Source organism: Ylistrum balloti, unplaced genomic scaffold, assembly GCF_031769215.1.
Source record: "Ylistrum balloti isolate Yb309-2 unplaced genomic scaffold, AGI_CSIRO_Ybal_v1 Utg371464, whole genome shotgun sequence".
In the NCBI taxonomy this organism is placed as follows: Eukaryota; Metazoa; Mollusca; class Bivalvia; order Pectinida; family Pectinidae; genus Ylistrum; species Ylistrum balloti.
Window position 1 is genome coordinate 301,697 of NW_026782764.1, and position 18,115 is coordinate 319,811.

The window sequence follows — 18,115 nt, forward strand, 5'->3', positions numbered from 1 at the left end:
CGGCGCCCATGGTAAACACCACATTTTGCTGACGCTCACAAGAAAAATTAGAAACTTTTGCAATGTTCAAGGAGGAGATGAAACAAAAGGAAAGTAAAGGCTCGGGAGATCTTGGTCACCAGCAGCAAAGGTATTATCTGAAGGCGTTCCTCGTATATAGAAAACAAACACAAAATATTTACTCAGACTGATGAAGTGAAATCTTATTCTTTGTGGTAACGGAAATAAACCCTAGGAATATTGTCACACAATTTGCCCATAGTTAGAGGTAAAACTATCCGCAATAGCTGATGTACAATTTAAAACAAATGAACAACATTTCTTCAGCAATGTTCTTTTACCGGAACTGTTTGCAGCTGATTTATTTTAATAAAATATAAATAAAATATTTTCATGAAATAAATCAAATGTAATGAAGACATCTTCATTTTTATATGATTCACTAATACATGTAGTTTATACACACATTTGTATACAGTACGTAATACCTACTAGTGTTCAGGGCAGTGATAATGTCAACTTAACACTGAACTGATGAGTTATCTCACCTACTCACATGTGTAATATGAAGGAGTAATGAAAAACATCCTGACACCGCTGATGTTTGAACTATATGTAGCGATCCTTCAGTCTCTAGCTGGACAACTTATCGCTCAACTTAATGGAAATTCCCTCTAGCCGAGGTTAGTAAGGTGGCCTTTACTCTCAACTTCTGCACTACTCCCTCCTTCATAAACTATTTGACTCCGAAGACAACAACATCCCAGGTTCAACATCTCCAAGGAAACATATCAATCTCTTATAGCTTCTACCCTACCAGTGGTCAATGGCACCAAATGTGTAATAGGAAAGAGCAATGAAAACATCCTGCCACTGCAGGGGCTCAAACTTATGACCCTTCTGTCTCTAGCTGGATGCTCTGACATTCAACTAGAGGGAAATTCCTACTAGCCAAGGCAACCTGTACTTTCAACTTCTCCAGACATCTATTGCAATTGAGACTTCTCTTGATTAGACCTAGTCTAGTTGTAAGGTTACAAATATCCTCATCATCATTTTACTAACGGTACTTTTGTGAGTGCAATTTTTTATGCAACTTTTTCATAGTATAAAGATCACATACAAGTTTAAAGGATTTAACTTAACTATCACTTAAACATAGCTTCTCTGAGTTTGTATCTTATATGGGTCTCACTGGTTATGGTCATGTATTACACCTCTGTTTTTAGTGCTCATTTTCTATGGGAATAGTATATATAAACATCCCTTACTATATTACCAAGGAAATTAACTGTGCACAGATTATTTGGACTAAACATGCAATTTTATTTCTGAAAGTTTTCTTTTTCCTGTCAAGCCTATGTCAATTTCAGTGACAAGAAAAGATTTTATTTTGTGTTTGTTTTTAGCAGTGATAGAGAAGCAGAGCGAAGAAAGAAAATTGAACAAGATGTCCAAAGACGCCAAGAATGTGAGAAAAGAGCTTTTCGAATTGTGGAAAAAATGTTAGATGGTCCTGTTAGTGAAGCCACTCTGCTGCAGGATGTAAGTATTGGTAGCATGCTTTTCATGATTTCCATGAGCTTTTATGAGTCATTTACAATAATATTCCATGTCAGTACTGTTAACCAGAAAATATTCCTCGGTTTATTCACTATTTTATTGGTTAATCAAATTTAACAATTATTTGTTTCAGTTTTTACAAACAGCTGGGGAAATATCTTTTTTGAACTTTATGGTTGTGTTCTGTACATTTATGTCACATTTTGAGCTTAATCAAATATTCAAGATGACTTTAATCATCCATTTAGGATTGTGACATAGGTTTATTACCATTGAACCTCAGTAATGACTGAAGGAATCTGATCTTGAAACTTTATACCTCATTTGGAACTTCCCAAATAATTTTTCTAATATTTAAGATGGCTGCCAGCCTGCAATTATTCTATATAGATATAACATTATGCTCATCTTCAAAAGACAGTTTCAAACACAGCAAATGTTAGACAACATACACAGCAAATGTTAGACAACATACACAGCAAATGTTAGACAACATACACAGCAAATGTTAGACAACATACACAGCAAATGTTAGACAACATACACAGCAAATGTTAGACAACATACACAGCAAATGTTAGACAACATACACAGCAAATAGGTTAGGCAACATACACAGCAAATGTTAGACAACATACACAGCAAATAGGTTAGGCAACAAACACAGCAAATGTTAGACAACATACACAGCAAATGTTAGACAACATACACAGCAAATAGGTTAGGCAACATACACAGCAAATGTTAGACAACATACACAGCAAATGTTAGACAACATACACAGCAAATGTTAGGCAACATACACAGCAAATAGGTTAGGCAACATACACAGCAAATGTTAGACAACATACACAGCAAATAGGTTAGGCAACATACACAGCAAATATGATAGGCAACATACACAGAAAAAAGGTTAGGCAACATACACAGCAAATAGGTTAGGCAACATACACAGCAAATAGGTTAGGCAACATACACAGCAAATAGGTTAGGCAATAAACACAGCAAATAGGTTTGGCAACAAAAACAGAAAATAGGTTAGACAACAAACACAGCAAATAGGTTTAGCAACATACACAGCAAATAGGTTAGGCAACATACACAGCAAATAGGTTAGGCAACATACACAGCAAATAGGTTAGGCAATAAACACAGCAAATAGGTTAGGCAACATACACAGCAAATGTTAGACAACATACACAGCAAATGTTAGGCAACATACACAGCAAATAGGTTAGGCAACATACACAGCAAATGTTAGACAACATACACAGCAAATAGGTTAGGCAACATACACAGCAAATATGATAGGCAACATACACAGAAAAAAGGTTAGGCAACATACACAGCAAATAGGTTAGGCAACATACACAGCAAATAGGTTAGGCAACATACACAGCAAATAGGTTAGGCAATAAACACAGCAAATAGGTTAGGCAATATACACAGCAAATAGGTTAGACAACAAACACAGCAAATAGGTTAGGCAATAAACACAGCAAATAGGTTAGGCAACATACACCGCAAATAGGTTAGGCAATAAACACAGCAAATAGGTTTAGCAACAAACACCGCAAATAGGTTAGGCAACAAAAACAGAAAACAGGTTAGACAACATACACAGCAAATATGTTAGGCAACATACACAGCAAATATGATAGGCAATATACACAGAAAAAAGGTAAGACAACATACACAGCAAATATTTTAGGCAACATACACAGCAAATATGATAGGCAACATACACAGAAAAAAGGTAAGACAACATACACAGCAAATATGATAGGCAACATACACAGAAAAAAGGTAAGACAACATACACAGCAAATATTTTAGGCAACATACACAGCAAATATGATAGGCAACATACACAGAAAAAAGGTAAGACAACATACACAGCAAATATGATAGGCAACATACACAGAAAAAAGGTAAGACAACATACACAGTAAATAGGATAGGCAATAAACACATCAAATACAGAATACAAAGAGCTAGTTACTTATATTTGTGAATTTTGTCTTTTGTGGGAGGCAGAATGACAATCTAAATTCTATAATGTGTGTAATCTGTAATTGTGGTAAGCAGTAAGTTTATCTGAAACCTATAATGTATCTAACCTGTTTATTTTGTGCTATGTATTTGGTACCAGTAATTTATAAACCTGTAATGTGTGACTCTTTCCTGATTACAGGCTTTCAACATATGTCCGAATCACTTTGACGATATAGTGGAGGAGCGAGCCATAGCTAAAATGTGTGGCTATCCCATCTGTCCAAACACTTTAGGACATGTAAGTAGATGTGACTGAAATGTGTTCAGATTGACAAAAAAAAAAGACGTAAAAGTGTAGTGTGATGTCATCAGCATGGGTTAATTTCAGACTTACTTGTTACATTTTTAGCTCACCTGGCACAAAGGGCCAAGTGAGGTATTGGCATAATGCAGCGTCTGTCATCTGTTAGTCAACCTTTTTTCTGCAAATCGCTATTTGTCATGAATGACTGAGCAGATTGTGACCAAATTTTGTCAGAAGCTTCCTTTGGGAAGGGGACAATTTTTGAGCAAGTGGTGGGTCTCTGCCCCCAGGAGCCTAAGGGATGGTGCCCAAAATGGGAGATTTTGCAAGGTCTATCAAAATCCTTCTTTTCCTGTAGAAATGATTAGATTTTGCTCAAATTTGGTCTGAAGCATTAATTATACTTAGGTGAAAGTTTTGTATAAGCAATGAATCCCAGTCCCCTGGATTTGTAGGGGCAAGGTCCAGAAGGGGAAATAGAGTAAATTCTTTAAAAGGCTACCCCTCCTGTATAAATGATATGATTTTACTGAAACTTCAGTCTTGCTGTTGGTCTCGGCCTCATGGTCTGGAGGATTGGGGCCAAATAGAGGGAAGTAAAGCAAATTCTTTTAAATCCTACTCCTCCTATAGGAATGATTAGATTTTGCCCATATTTGGTCTGAAGCATTCTTGGGTGAAAGGGAATCAGTTTTGTATAAAAAATAGGTCTCAGGCCTCCTGGGAGGAGAACAGGGCTAAATAGTGGATACAGAGCAAATTCTTGAAAATCCTTTTCTTGTAGGAATGATCAGTTTTTGACTAAATTTGATTTAATACATTCCTAAGTTAAGAGGAATCAATTTTGCCAGGTGAGTGATGCAGGCCTTATGGGCCTCTTGTTTGCAGGATCACATCATATTTGGAAAAGTGCTGTCACATTAGGATATGACAATCTGAGGTGAACGGTGTCAACATGTTTATTGTTTGCATTGATGATAGGCTTGCACCAAACCTAAATACAATGATAGTGTTAATGCACCTTCAACTATCAACTCTTCCATGTCAGTTTGGACGTGGCTTCCATGTCGGTTTGGACGTGGCTTCCATGTCAGTTTGGACGTGGCTTCCAAGGGCTTGGCTTCCATGTCAGTTTGGATGTGGCTTCTATGTCAGTTTGGATGTGGCTTCCTTGTCAGTTTGGACATGGCTTCCATGTCAGTTTGGATGTGGCTTCCTTGTCAGTTTGGATGTGGCTTCTATGTCAGTTTGGATGTGTTTTCCTTGTCAGTTTGGATGTGTCTTCCAAGGAGGTGGCTTTTATGTCAGTTTGGACGTGGAACTCTGTGGAAAATGGAGTAACTACAGATAAATTTTTATGGTTGAAATTGTGTTCAATGAGTTTCTCGAAATTACCTTTTTTTATCACATAATAATTTGTGGATATTAAAATTCTCCAAAAATATCTCCCCGTCATCATTACTATGAGTCAGTCATTCATGAATGTTTGTACACTATCAACAGTAACTGTAAAAAAAATTGTTAAATATAATATACACTTGATAGTACTAATGCATGCTGAAATTATGTTGGTGATTGTACAAAAGACACTCAAGTGAAAAAGCCAAAACAACTGAGTCAAAGGATGAATTTAACTGTCAGGTACTGCTGTTTCATCCTTCTAGGACACATTATTGATGCTAGGGGCCTAAATTTTGAAACCAAAGGGACGACAGATCAATATTAATCAAGAAAGAAAATTAGCTGCATATTTCCATTATTTTTTTCATTTGCATAAGTCTGATAATTTCAGAAGAATATCAAGTACATGGGCATATTCTGAACTATTTAAACGAATTTAAACATAGCATACATGTTATTTCAAACCTTGCGGGCTGAAAGTCCACCAACATTGTCTCCCACCTGAAATTTCAAAGATTGTACTAAAGACTCTTAAGAGATAATTAGAAAAAACTAGGAAAAAAACAGATTAAATATACTAGTAATTCAGTAATAACAACCATTAACTCTCAAGAATTTATGGAATTGAAAGATTATAGCATTGACCTTCATGTCCGATACATCCTCTATATTCTCTGTCAAGATTCTAAAACAATGAAACAGAATTACCTGTATGTTACCACAAAAAATTGTTTCTCATGTTTACAGATTCCAAAGCAGAAGTACCATATTTCCACTCGGAGCAATAAGGTGTATGACATCACAGCCAGAAAGGTATTACTGTCAGCTGTCTACCTGAAATTGATCTGTGTAGACACATGTTGTATGACGTCACCCAGAAAGGTATTACTGTCAGCTGTCTACCTTAAATTAATCTGTGTAGACACATGTTGTATGACATCACCCAGAAAGGTATTACTGTCAGCTGTCTACCTTAAATTGATCTATGTAGACACATGTTGTATGACATCACCCAGAAAGGTATTACTGTCAGCTGTCTACCTTAAATTGATCTGTGTAGACACATGTTGTATGACATCACCCAGAAAGGTATTACTGTCAGCTGTCTACCTTAAATTGATCTGTGCAGACACATGTTGTATGACATCACCCAGAAAGGCCTTTGAAGAGTTGAAAGTGAAAATGGACAGTTGTTGATTTTTTTTTTGTTTTTTTTTTTTTTTGCAATATTTTCCAACTCAATATGGATTACATTTCTTGTGATTACAAATAAGGCTGCATTTATTCCATATATTGCATCATTCCCTTATAGGTACAGTATATATCTGGAAGTAAATCCTGGTCTTGAAATGGAATGAAATTGTCAATAAATGCTGTTTCAAATGTTTATAAGCCTGCCTCTGAGTCAAAGGTACTGATGTTTACTTTTCATCTGTGATTTGCAGAATTTTTGCAGTAACCAGTGTTTCACAGCATCTCAGTACTTCAGAAGGCAGTTGTTGACAGCTCCACTCTGGGCCAGGGAACATGTGACTAATAAACCAATTAAACTTCTGCCATTGGGAGTGACACAGGGAGCCACAAGGTAAGTTCTGTCTAAGTCCAGGTTGACTGACCGGTAGCCACAAAGTAAATCTTGTCATTTTATGGAACGACGTTCTCCCATGGACACTAAGTTAGTCCTGTCTGTCATGGATAAGTTTATCTCTAAACAGAACTATAGTCATGCTTTAGTTTTCATGCATTAACTTCTTTTCTTGATAACCATTCATGTCTTTGGGGAATTCATTACAAAATTCACACTCTTTTATATTTATATGTATGGCATTTGCGTCAACAATTGAAGTGGTTATCTCCCTTGAATCATTTGCGTAGTGATGATTCCTGATGAGCTTGCTATTCAACATTGTTCTATGACAAGGCCATGTTCTGTTAGCAAATGAGAATTCTTCTGAATCTAGGATTGATTTCGTGAATTCATACCAGATCCAAGTTGAAGTGATTCATCTTTAGTTTTGTTTTTTCACGTATTATAGAAGAAACCGACAAACTCCTGCCTTACTATAGTTAAGGCCCTTAACAGATAACTACATAAGTCTGAGATATCATATAAACACTTACTTCATAAAACTTACTCATGTTGATGTATATTTACAGTGGGTTGGAAGGTGACGAAGTAATTTCCGTGACATCAGAGATAAGGCATGAAGTGCAGTCACTGAAAAGACTTGAGAAATACGAATCAAAAGGCAAGGGGAAGCCTGCAAACAAGAGTTCTCACGACCCAGACTTGATAGATATAAAATCACTAAGAATCGGTGATGACGATGTTTCTTCTAAGCAAGGTACAGAGTCTAGTGCTAGAAGTGCTCAAAAGGAAAAGATAGCTGTTGATTACACTGTGACAGATGAGAAAGAATTCAAAGACAAAAAGAGTGATGCTGTAGAGAAAGACATTCATCCTAGATCTGTGGATGAAGGAAAATCTGGTAACCATGGAGATACAATGAGTGCTGAATCAAAGATGAAATATCTTGAGACTTTATTGAACAAACGAAAACATTTACTTGTTAAAATGGCAGATTTTCAATCAACAAAACTAGCACCTGATTCAGGTGATGATGATTCTGTGTCAGGAAAAGATTGTCTTGGAATCACAAAAACCGCACCAGGGAAAAAATGTGACAATGTGACCTCTGCTTCAGATTCTGATGATGATAATGATGATAAAACTGAAATTCATGAAAGTGTAAAAACAAATTCTGTCCTGAAGAAATCATCAGTCAGTCCAACAGATAAATCTTATTCTGCTTCATCATCTGCTGGACAGGCACAAAAATTATCAGATAGAACCTCTAAGGGACCGTCCAAATCTGTGATAAAGATACTATGTCAGACATTGAAACAGTGGGTCACCAGGGAAACTATCGACCTTATTGTACCACAGGAATCAGAAGCTCCTGATGATGGAATGGACCAAACAGAATTTCAGTTAAAATATAATCAACTGTGTCAGAGAATTGATGATAGAGAAAATGACCTTGACGACATTGTAGGAGAATCCAAAATGGAGGATCCATCATTTCCACAGAAACCAGTTCCAGATTACAACCTTCTGAGAGAAGAAACGGAAAATTTTGGTGAAAAAGTGGCACAGTACTTACAGGGCAAGACCAGCACTTCTGTAGTTGTCAAAGAAGTGGTATGTTCCTGTTCATAGGATACTGAAGCTGGTAGACTCGAAATTCAACCTCACATTGGATATAGTTTAATGTGTATCACTCCTATTTACTTCTTCATATCAAATATATATGTCAGTAAATTGTATACATCCTCCCGACCTCAACCCAACACTCCTTCCCATGTATAGCAAAAACAGTTGTTTATCAATAAGTTTATTTTCCATTTATTTATCAACTGATTTATCATTATTATCAGATCAGTTGTTGAATCACCATCTGGATATGAGGAAATCTTTATAAAATGGTTGATGTCAAAAGTCAAGACTTGCTTTAATTTGTACAATTATTAGTGTGATTAATACAATATATACAGGGTTTTCCATAAGAGCCGGTCGCCGGCCAATTTGACCGGCTTCTTTGATCATTTGGCCGCCTACACCAATCCAGTTCCGTAATAATGTTCGGTACATGACTACACGTACACGGCAGGCCAGCCTCCTACTTTCACTACACAGCCTACCACTAACAAAATTATGGAAAACCCTGATATATATATATATATGTCAAATAGTTTCTGTTTGATAATAATTAGGGATTTCATTAATACCAGGTAAAGGACGAGCAGTCAGAAATCAACCTTCCCACTGTGGACAGTCATGATCAGATGCTAATTAGGAAGAAAATTGTGATGGAAAAACTCAATCGATCGTGAGTACCTACCTTTCATCCATCATATTTTGATAAATCTAAGTGTGCAGGACAATTTTAGTTTAAACAGTATTTTATTTCAAGTGTTTACAACATTTGTTTACCTTAAACAGTGTTTATTGGGGATTGGAAAACATGCTGGAAGTTTATGTGAACTTTTTTCTCTGTTAATGGTATGACCAAGACACTGACTTTTAACATGTGGTTTTATTCCTTGTCCAGAACAGTTATCATATAATGGAACACATTTTTTTTAAATATTTAAAAATGTTCAAACATTTTGAAGTATAAAAATGTATACCTCCACTGGTACATTCCCTCTCACAGCAACATCATGTATAAGTCACAATCGTCTTTTTTTCAGTATACCAGAATTGCTGGTACCTCTAAAGCTATCCATGCAAGAGGTGTTTTCAGAAGTCAGACTGCTGGTGTCTACATTCAGGTAAAGAATCCATCACCTGTTGACAAGGTGTCTGATAGACTGTTACAGTACAAACTTTTGTGGTAAAGGATCTAACACCTGTTGACAAGGTGTCTGATAGACTGTTACAGTACAAACTTTTGTGGTAAAGGATACAACACCTGTTGACAAGGTGTCTGATAGACTGTTACAGTACAAACTTTTGTGGTAAAGGATACAACACCTGTTGACAAGGTGTCTGATAGACTGTTACAGTACAAACTTTTGTGGTAAAGGATACAACACCTGTTGACAAGGTGTCTGATAGACTGTTACAGTACAAACTTTTGTGGTAAAGGATCTAACACCTGTTGACAAGGTGTCTGATAGACTGTTACAGTACAAACTTTTGTGGTAAAGGACCTAACACCTGTTGACAAAGTCTGTCTGATAGATTGTTAAGTTAAGACTCTATCTGTGTTACAAATTCCGTGATTTTTGTGATTTTCCTACTTTAAAAGTGTAAGTCCCATCCTTACAAGATTTACCCATATCAAAGGTGCTGGTCTAATTCTTAAATGACAAGTTGGTAGGACACTTAACAACATAAAAACCAAACTGAAAATTAATAAGAAACCCTTTTCCAGTTAAACCAGCATACATTATGATCTACATTCCCATATCCTCTAACATCATTTTCCACTTTCACATTGTTTGACGACACAGAATATGATTAAGTTTAATTGAATTATCCATGTGTTATCTGCAAGCGCATTTGCTTTAGATAGGTCTAGATATATTTTCTGGAACTTTTATAATTATTTAGTTTGTTAGTATAGCAATATTCAAGGGTCATCAGAGGTCAGTCTTCTGAAATCTCCCTCTGCTATTACTGAATGATTTTTAAGACATTCTTTCACCGTCCTTGAAATATTGTCACAGTATAAAGTACTTTCCAGTGGACTTCCTGGTTAGCTTAGTTGATCATCTATACTTGATACTTTCTGTTAAATAAACATATTAATTAGACAAAAAGTGTATTACTATGTTGGATGAGTCTGATGACTGTCTCCTATTTTGTATTACAGCTTCACCAGTCAGAACATCATCTTTAGACCAGCCGAGTGGACTTTGGTCTGTCTCATTCTCATTAAAATGTAAGTACAGACAACGTCAGTACAGATACCATATAAGTGACAATATACTCCATGTATCCATCATATATAATAAGGACATTTAAAATGTAGTAACAAATTAATGTTAAAGAGTTGTGTCCCCTCTTGCAGTGATACCACATCTCATACTTCACTCATTCTACATAGATGTATAAAACGCCATCACCAAGTTTTTTGGGGATAACTGTCATTCTACAAAAAGTACCATCATCCAGAGAAATGTTGTTGAAGTCAGCACATGAATTGTATATTTCAAAATTGTTGGTTTTTTTGACAGAATTTAGGATGGTTTTTAATAAAACATTATATGGAAAACTTTATAATTATAGAATTTTTTTTTATCTTAATTTATGAAGGGTTTTACATAAAGCTGTATCGAAAAAACTTATATTTTTTATAAATTTAAATTCCCTAATTATCACTAGATCTGTTGCATGTATGACAGGTCCATATGAAGATTGATTTTTTTTTTCTCAGTTTGGCGAGAAGACATCACCACATAGCTGAAGCCTTCAAGGAAGAGAGTGCTGTGCGTCACTTTGATATCCTTCTCCGTCACCTCGGCGACTCTCAGTCAACAGTGGACCAGTATATTTCACAAATCATTTTAACACCATTGCTATGAACTGTTCCGAGTATATTGATTTTCTTAATTTAAACAATTTTCCTTACCCTGCAGAATCTAGTCTGGAAAATTTTGTGATTTCAAAATATATTGACAAGAAACACAACCTTTCCTTTGAAGGGAGACAAACTGTTTTATATGCTAGTGATATCTTAATCACCTCATGTACACCTACATCTACTAGGATTTTATACAGTTTGGAAACCATACAACAGACATCAAGGTCTTCTATAAGGTCACAAAGGTCAAACATTGGTTTTCAGTCTGATAATTCACGTTTTCACTGCAGACATCATGGTGTTCTATAAGGTCACAAAGGTCAGACATTGGTTTTCAGTCTGATAATTCACCTTTTCACTGCAGACATCATGGTGTTCTATAAGGTTTCTAAGGTCAAACATTGATTTTCAATCTCTGATAATTCACCTTTTTACATATTTGTGAATATTTAACAAAGGGAGATAATTCAAATTCATAAAAAGAAAATCAAACACACCATATCATTTTATATTTATTTATTGACAATATCCTATAAGATATATCATGACCTGATCTCTACCTGACATGACGAGGGATTCTAATACATATTCATCAGCAATCATATTTTAGCAGTTTTTTTTTAAATCTTTGTTGAGCGTACCACAATAAATTCTGTTCAGACAATGATTTTCTGTGCCAACATATCAGGTATTGAAGTTTGTTACATGTGTTATGTGTTTTCTGCCTAATTTGACTCTAAGTAAGAGTTCTTAGATGGCCAAACATCCAATGTTATGAGATTTATTCTATGGGTATGGTAGGTTGTCTGGATATTGTGTTCTACATGAGTATTTTAAATGAATGTGTGAAGGTTAAACATTGTTTCTTGCCCCAATTATGATATCACTTACTGTGTAACCATGGAAACACATGATAATCACTGTCCATATCATTTTGAATGCCTAACCTTTGACTCTAACAGTTTTTCAAATATCGTACTCTTTCTCACAGATCACTGAAAAATGATCTTACCTAGTGTACAATGGTGTCTCAATACCTGTAGACTGTATGACATTTTATAAATGTTCAACTGAATTCAGAACTGTTTTACTGACTGCAATTGATGAAAATGGGCCAGGTTTTTTAACAATACAGACTTGTAAATGAATACTTTTCCTAGCATTCTAATGTTGGTATATCATAGAAACAAAAATTTTTTTAGCATGAAGTGTTAAGTGGTAAGTAAAAAAAACAAACTTCCACATTCCATGAAGTCATATTTGTACATAGCTATCATAATATTTATATTGATTTTTGAAATGTACATACAAGACAACAATAAAATAATGTTGCACCTTTTCTTTCTGTTTTTGTATTTTTTTTGTGATGTATTATAAAAAAAACATGTTTTAACAAATAATGAATAGCTATGGTTACATGGACAGTGCTACTTCTCCATTGCCACTGGTTCTATCAGTCTTCAGGTCCAGCTAATTTAACCGTTCTGACACCATTAAAATTTTAGTTTGAAATTGGCTGGGTTGTCCATGAAGGTAAAAACGATTACACCTCTGGAACTTCTGGTCTTGTTCTCCCTCGTCTACTTTTTCATTTGACTCTGTATAAATCTTTCTCTTCATATTTTGCCCTTGTTTCATTCAACTAAGGTTTGAATCAAGATTCTTTCCATATGTCGATATTCTCTTCGTTGTTTTTTGACGTCACGTTTTGGTTGTTTTTTGAAGTCACGTCGGTTGTATTTTGACGCCAGGTCTGGGTTGTTTTTTATAGTCACGTCAGTTGTATTTTGACGCCAGGTCTAGGGGTTGTTTTTTGACATCACGTCTTGGTCGTTTACTGACGCCAGGTCTGGGTTGTTTTTTTGACGTCACGTCTTGGTCGTTAACTGACGCCATGTCTGGGTTGTTTTGTGACGTCATGACTTCGTTTTTTTTGTCATCACGTCGTGGTTGTATTTTGACGCCAGGTCTGGGTTGTGTTTAGACGTCACGTCTTGGTTGTATTTTGACGCCAGGTCTGGGTTGTTTTTTGACGTCACGTCTTGGTTGTATTTTGACACTATGTCTGGGTTGTATTTTGACGTCACGTCTTGGTTGTATTTTGACGCCAGGTCTGGTTGTTTTTTGACGTCACGTCTTGGTTGTATTGTGACGCCAGGTCTGGGTTGTGTTTTGACGTCACGTCTTGGTTGTATTTTGACGCCAGGTCTGGGTTGTTTTTTGACGTCACGTCTTGGTTGTATTTTGACGCCAGGTCTGGTTGTTTTTTGACGTCACGTCTTGGTTGTATTGTGACGCCAGGTCTGGGTTGTGTTTTGACGTCACGTCTTGGTTGTATTTTGACGCCAGGTCTGGGTTGTATTTTGACGCCAGGTCTGGGTTGTTTTTTGACGTCACGTCCTGGTTGTATTTTGACGTAAACGATAAAGAAATCAATCTTGGTGTGGTGATTGGTCATCCGTAACTTAGTCTTAACTTATCACAGACTCGCGTAATAAAAATTACCCGTCAATTAGACAGGAATCGGTCAGTATCTAAAACGGACCAGGTTTACATGGCTAGATCTTTTGACGCTAATTCTGTTCACAGTAAACGTTTTACAACTGTGTAGTCTTAGAATGACTTTTCAGCTTTAGAAATAGCGGACCTGCTGGATTGTTTTCTGTTTTAAGCCTAAATAAAGTCATACCAGATAATTATCTCCATCCCGAACATATCTAAAATATCTTAAGTGCAGGAAGTTTTAAAAAATAAAACCGTTATCCATTTTTAGCTACTGAGATTTCAAAATACCTGAAAAGGTATTTAGTTTCATAAATGTCTTGTATGAGCCCCAAATGAAATTATTTTGGAATGACATACAATTTTCGACATAACCATGAATAAATCCAATCCACTCTCTGAATACTGAATAATTGAATGAAATACGTGATGAGGGATCCAGCTGCAGAATCTTAATTATTTCAACCAGTATTATATAATATTTTGATTCCATTTACATATGAATACAAATTTGTCTGTGGGATGTATATTGCTTTTTCACATAATAACCTAATTCTACCGTCCACCACGCCATACAGCAATATCGATGATAATGATAAAAAGGCAAGACATTCGCACTCAAACGTCACACCAGCTCGTGAGGGTTAAACATATATATCTCAGCCGTCAAAACATTTTCACTGGCATTTATCATCTAAGCAAGACCGACGATGTCAGTATAACGGCGAAACTATATCCTAGTCAGTCAATAGGAATCACACTCAAGACCTCGTTTGTAAGCACACATACACGACATGTTCACTTCTTTGAAATTGGTGACAAATTTCTGGACATTATGTCTTCCTGTTTGGCTGAATTATCGCTACGACCTTTTAGTACCGGAAGTGGTTTAGTCTGCCTGGCAATTGTGTTTAAAGAATAAGTTGAGGACTGCAGCGATGTTTTGGAGTGTGATGGAGTAGAACTGTGTACATGTCCTACGGTCTTCGAATTCAACGAATCCGCCCCAGAAACTTTCCCCACCGAACCTTTCGAGATGTTTTCAGAAACTCGTCCAACTGAACTATTCAATCCATTGACGGAGACGTTGGACGCTGTACTCGTAGATGCCATCGAGATTAATGAACCGTGTCTTGATAGTTTTGAAGATGGGTTGTTTGAAAGTTTCCCAGAAACAATATCGGAGGATTTGATAGAGCCATTTCTTGAAGTTGTATCAAATGAATTTATAGATCCATTTACAGAAACTTTGTCCGCTGATTTTGTTGACCGTCCAAACTTGTTCGACGATGAAGTAGAGTTGAAAGCTCCTTTACTAACAGACGCATTCCCCGACATTTTGGATGATGGACGAGAGTTCATTTGCCCCGACATCTTGGATGTTGATCGTATTTCATGCCTTTTAAAGCCGTATTTCACTGGTCCGGTAATGAAAATTGGTTCATCGTCGCTTTCATCACAGAACGTGTCATCGTAAGAACGGTCCGTAGTTTCACTCATCAACGTTGTAATAGTTCTATCAAACAGAGAGTCCTCCTCGACCACCTCATTAGAATCGAGTGTTTTCTCCTCAACTTGTTTTACCTTGGGTGGTTCATCTCTATACAATTTTCCTTCATCAATATCCTCTAGTTCATTCTCCAAGCCAGTATACACATATATATTTTCTGGGAGGTCTCTTAGACCTTCAAGCATATTGTCCAACTCCGAAGCCGTGGCGGCAAGTAAATCCGGCTTGAAATCTCCCAGCAAGTTATGCTTACCCTGAAAAAACGCGGGAAAGACTCCTGATTTCATGTGGGAGGAAAGACGCTCGATGACTTTGATAAACCATCGTGACCGCGACTTCACGACCCCCATGCTTTTCTTGTGCTGATACAAAATGGCGTTCTCGATTATGCGATTGGTCAGTGTATGCAAGCAAAATACATGCGTGTCTTTGATCCTTTCTATCAGCATAATGATATCCCTGAAAAACTTTCCTGTTGGCATCTGACAGATGTAATGAAGAGCCCGGTCTTCCAGACAACCGATGTTGAGACCCCAAGAACAGACAATACTGCCATCATATCCACAACCGTTGGTCCAAGGCATTACGCTAGCCGCGAGATAAAACAGTTTCTCGCCTTGTGCCAGCGTATCTTTAATATTCTTTTTGAAGTCAGTGTGAAATTCATAGTACGGTCGTCTGCTCGCTATGGGAACCTGCAGACGACACTGTTTTGGGACTTCATTGATTTGAATGCAGGGTACAATGTTCAGAGTGAAGAACAGATGTGCTTGAATGGATTGGTTTGTATAAAATTTGATAAGTATGGTCCCGTCTTTTTTAGCAGAATAGGTGATATCCATGGTGTGATGCTTTTTAGCTTTGTGAGGTCGAGCCTCTCTCAGAAAATCAGCAGCTGCTGTGAGACCTGTAATCAAGAACAAGAATCGCTGTGATCAGTTAACACCCTAACTAGTTTTGACCAACGTTTGATGAAGTAATCAGACAGTTATCTGTAAGAGACGCAAAACATACCGTCATTGAACCAGTGGAGAATGAAGTCCGGCCTGAGAAATCCATTGGTGTCCACACAGTGTCCCCACTCTTTGGAAATCTGCATCTTGTCCACGGAGAATAAGTTGTCGTTGACAGCTAAGAGAATCCTGTGGCTGGGGTACTCGCTGGGAGACTTGTACACCATCTTTAAAGAAAACATACAAACGTTTCAATTGAAGGCAACTATAATTGATAATGAAAAATATTTATACATTTAATTAACAAAATCAAAATTTCATTTTGTTCAGGAGAAAATTACAGTTCGCAATTCTGCAATTTTTGCATTTCGTCTTGTCATTTTCCCTAGATAATTTTATTCTTTAAATCAAAATCACAGTAAAATCGGTAAATTCACCGTAAATGTGTCGGGTCTCGCAGGTCTTTTAATAGGCACAAAGCACTGAAATTTGTTAACATCGATTGCTCGGAGATTTTCCAGTTCCGGCTTGCCTCCCCTTAATGAAATGTATTTTGGGTACAGAGGATGTATTTCATAGGCAGTGTTTACAATCCTGGCGGCAAGGCCCATTGCTATTCCAAATGCGTTCTCTCTCCGACTTTCCAGTTCCCCTATAGATATTTTTTCGTTGAGAACGCCGGTAATGAAGTCTCCCAGCGTTGCGGGACGGTTGGCAGTGCCTTCCTTTCCTTCCTCATCCTCCTCGATGATGACGTCATCATCCTCATCCTCCAGCATGATCGCCCCAGCTGCTTGCGTCACGCTTTCGTCACGCTTTGTCACAGTATACTGCAGAGAACGAAACAAAACAGTGATAATATAAACTCACCATTATAATGTTTCTGTTTTACCAACAAATGAATTATGACCTGTGTGATATATACGATTTTCTACAGCAATATTCAGGTGTTATTCATCAACATAGATAAATCACGCGTGGATTAAACTCTTAATTAAAACGATTTTTGATTTGCTGTTAACGTTATCCTGGAAAAACGCTCCACGTTATCGCGAAAATTGAAACGTGCAATTGGATTTTTTATTTCTTTTTTTTTAATAACTTGATTATGTATATACATATTTCTATCTAATTGTTTCTTTGAAGACAATAAACCCGTTCATGAAATAGAATGATAAGAGAATATATGATATGCAGCAGATTTAAATAGAGCAAACAATTCAAAGACAACACAAAGCAGTCACTTTTATTGAGAACTGAGCATCGGGCACCTGCTATAAGAAAAAAGTCTTGCTGTCAAATAAAGCAATGTCGTCATTTCCGGAACTTCCGATTTTACGTGAAAGATAACTCAAAATGTGTATGTGTTTTGTTTTATTATTATTATTATTATTATTCTTTTTGTTTTTACTTCCATATCGCTAAAGTGTTTGTATTTTTGTTTTTGTTGTCGGCGTGTATTTCTAATAAACCAGACAATTTTAATAAAGCGTTGTCACGACCATTACTGCTTATATCGCAGGTGTTTGACTGGCACATCTCCGTTAGTGTACCCGCCAACCGTTCACGTCTTCTCTAATAGTCTCTAATCCTTTTATGTACAGTGTTCCAACATGTTATCAGGAAATGACACTAGTTACATGGTGTGTCGTTACAAGACCTTGGTGAATCCATGATTTACAGACTTAATTAGGTATATTGTATGTTTGTGTGTGCACCTTATTGGTTCGTTGTGTAGTACTGTATTCTTGGCAAACTACACCAAGCATGTCACTCCTATGACTTATCAGTACTG

At 36.6% G+C, this 18,115-nt stretch overlaps 2 protein-coding genes across 4 annotated transcripts; one reads left to right on the top strand and one right to left on the bottom strand.

Moving 5' to 3' along the window:
* Positions 1-25: 25 nt before the first annotated feature.
* LOC132562622 (putative RNA polymerase II subunit B1 CTD phosphatase RPAP2) lies at positions 26-12,684 on the top strand. 3 transcript variants are annotated; one of them, XM_060227373.1, is made up of 10 exons: positions 26-130; positions 1,410-1,545; positions 3,758-3,856; positions 6,011-6,076; positions 6,709-6,848; positions 7,421-8,465; positions 9,056-9,153; positions 9,518-9,598; positions 10,645-10,713; positions 11,209-12,684. In XM_060227373.1, exons 1-10 carry the CDS (start codon positions 63-65, stop codon positions 11,354-11,356), a joined length of 1,950 nt encoding a protein of 649 aa, XP_060083356.1. In that variant the 5' UTR covers positions 26-62; the 3' UTR covers positions 11,357-12,684. The 3 variants fall into 3 exon arrangements, with proteins under 3 accessions (XP_060083356.1, XP_060083357.1, XP_060083358.1); XM_060227374.1 differs by having other exon boundaries at positions 1,413-1,545; XM_060227375.1 differs by lacking the exons at positions 26-130; positions 1,410-1,545; positions 3,758-3,856; positions 6,011-6,076 and adding an exon at positions 6,102-6,145.
* A 1,971-nt stretch (positions 12,685-14,655) lies between these two features.
* On the bottom strand, positions 14,656-17,099 carry LOC132562605 (uncharacterized). Its single transcript, XM_060227355.1, has 3 exons — positions 16,758-17,099; positions 16,382-16,547; positions 14,656-16,274 (listed from the first exon to the last, which is right to left on the bottom strand). The coding sequence occupies exons 1-3, from the start codon at positions 17,097-17,099 to the stop codon at positions 14,656-14,658; spliced, it is 2,127 nt and encodes a 708-aa protein (XP_060083338.1).
* Positions 17,100-18,115: the final 1,016 nt, after the last annotated feature.

Bases quoted from the DNA above. Each gene is read 5' to 3' on its own strand.
- LOC132562605 (XM_060227355.1), bottom strand. From the start codon at position 17,099: ATGCTGGAGGATGAGGATGATGACGTCATCATCGAGGAGGATGAGGAA. The intron at 16,548-16,757 runs GTGAATTTACCG...TTTTCTTTAAAG, and splicing joins CGAGACCCGACACATTTACG to ATGGTGTACAAGTCTCCCAG. The intron at 16,275-16,381 runs GTATGTTTTGCG...TCTTGATTACAG, and splicing joins TCTCCACTGGTTCAATGACG to GTCTCACAGCAGCTGCTGAT.
- LOC132562622 (XM_060227373.1), top strand. From the start codon at position 63: ATGTTCAAGGAGGAGATGAAACAAAAGGAAAGTAAAGGCTCGGGAGAT. The intron at 6,077-6,708 runs GTATTACTGTCA...TGTGATTTGCAG, and splicing joins ATGACATCACAGCCAGAAAG to AATTTTTGCAGTAACCAGTG. The intron at 9,599-10,644 runs GTAAAGAATCCA...TTTGTATTACAG, and splicing joins CTGCTGGTGTCTACATTCAG to CTTCACCAGTCAGAACATCA.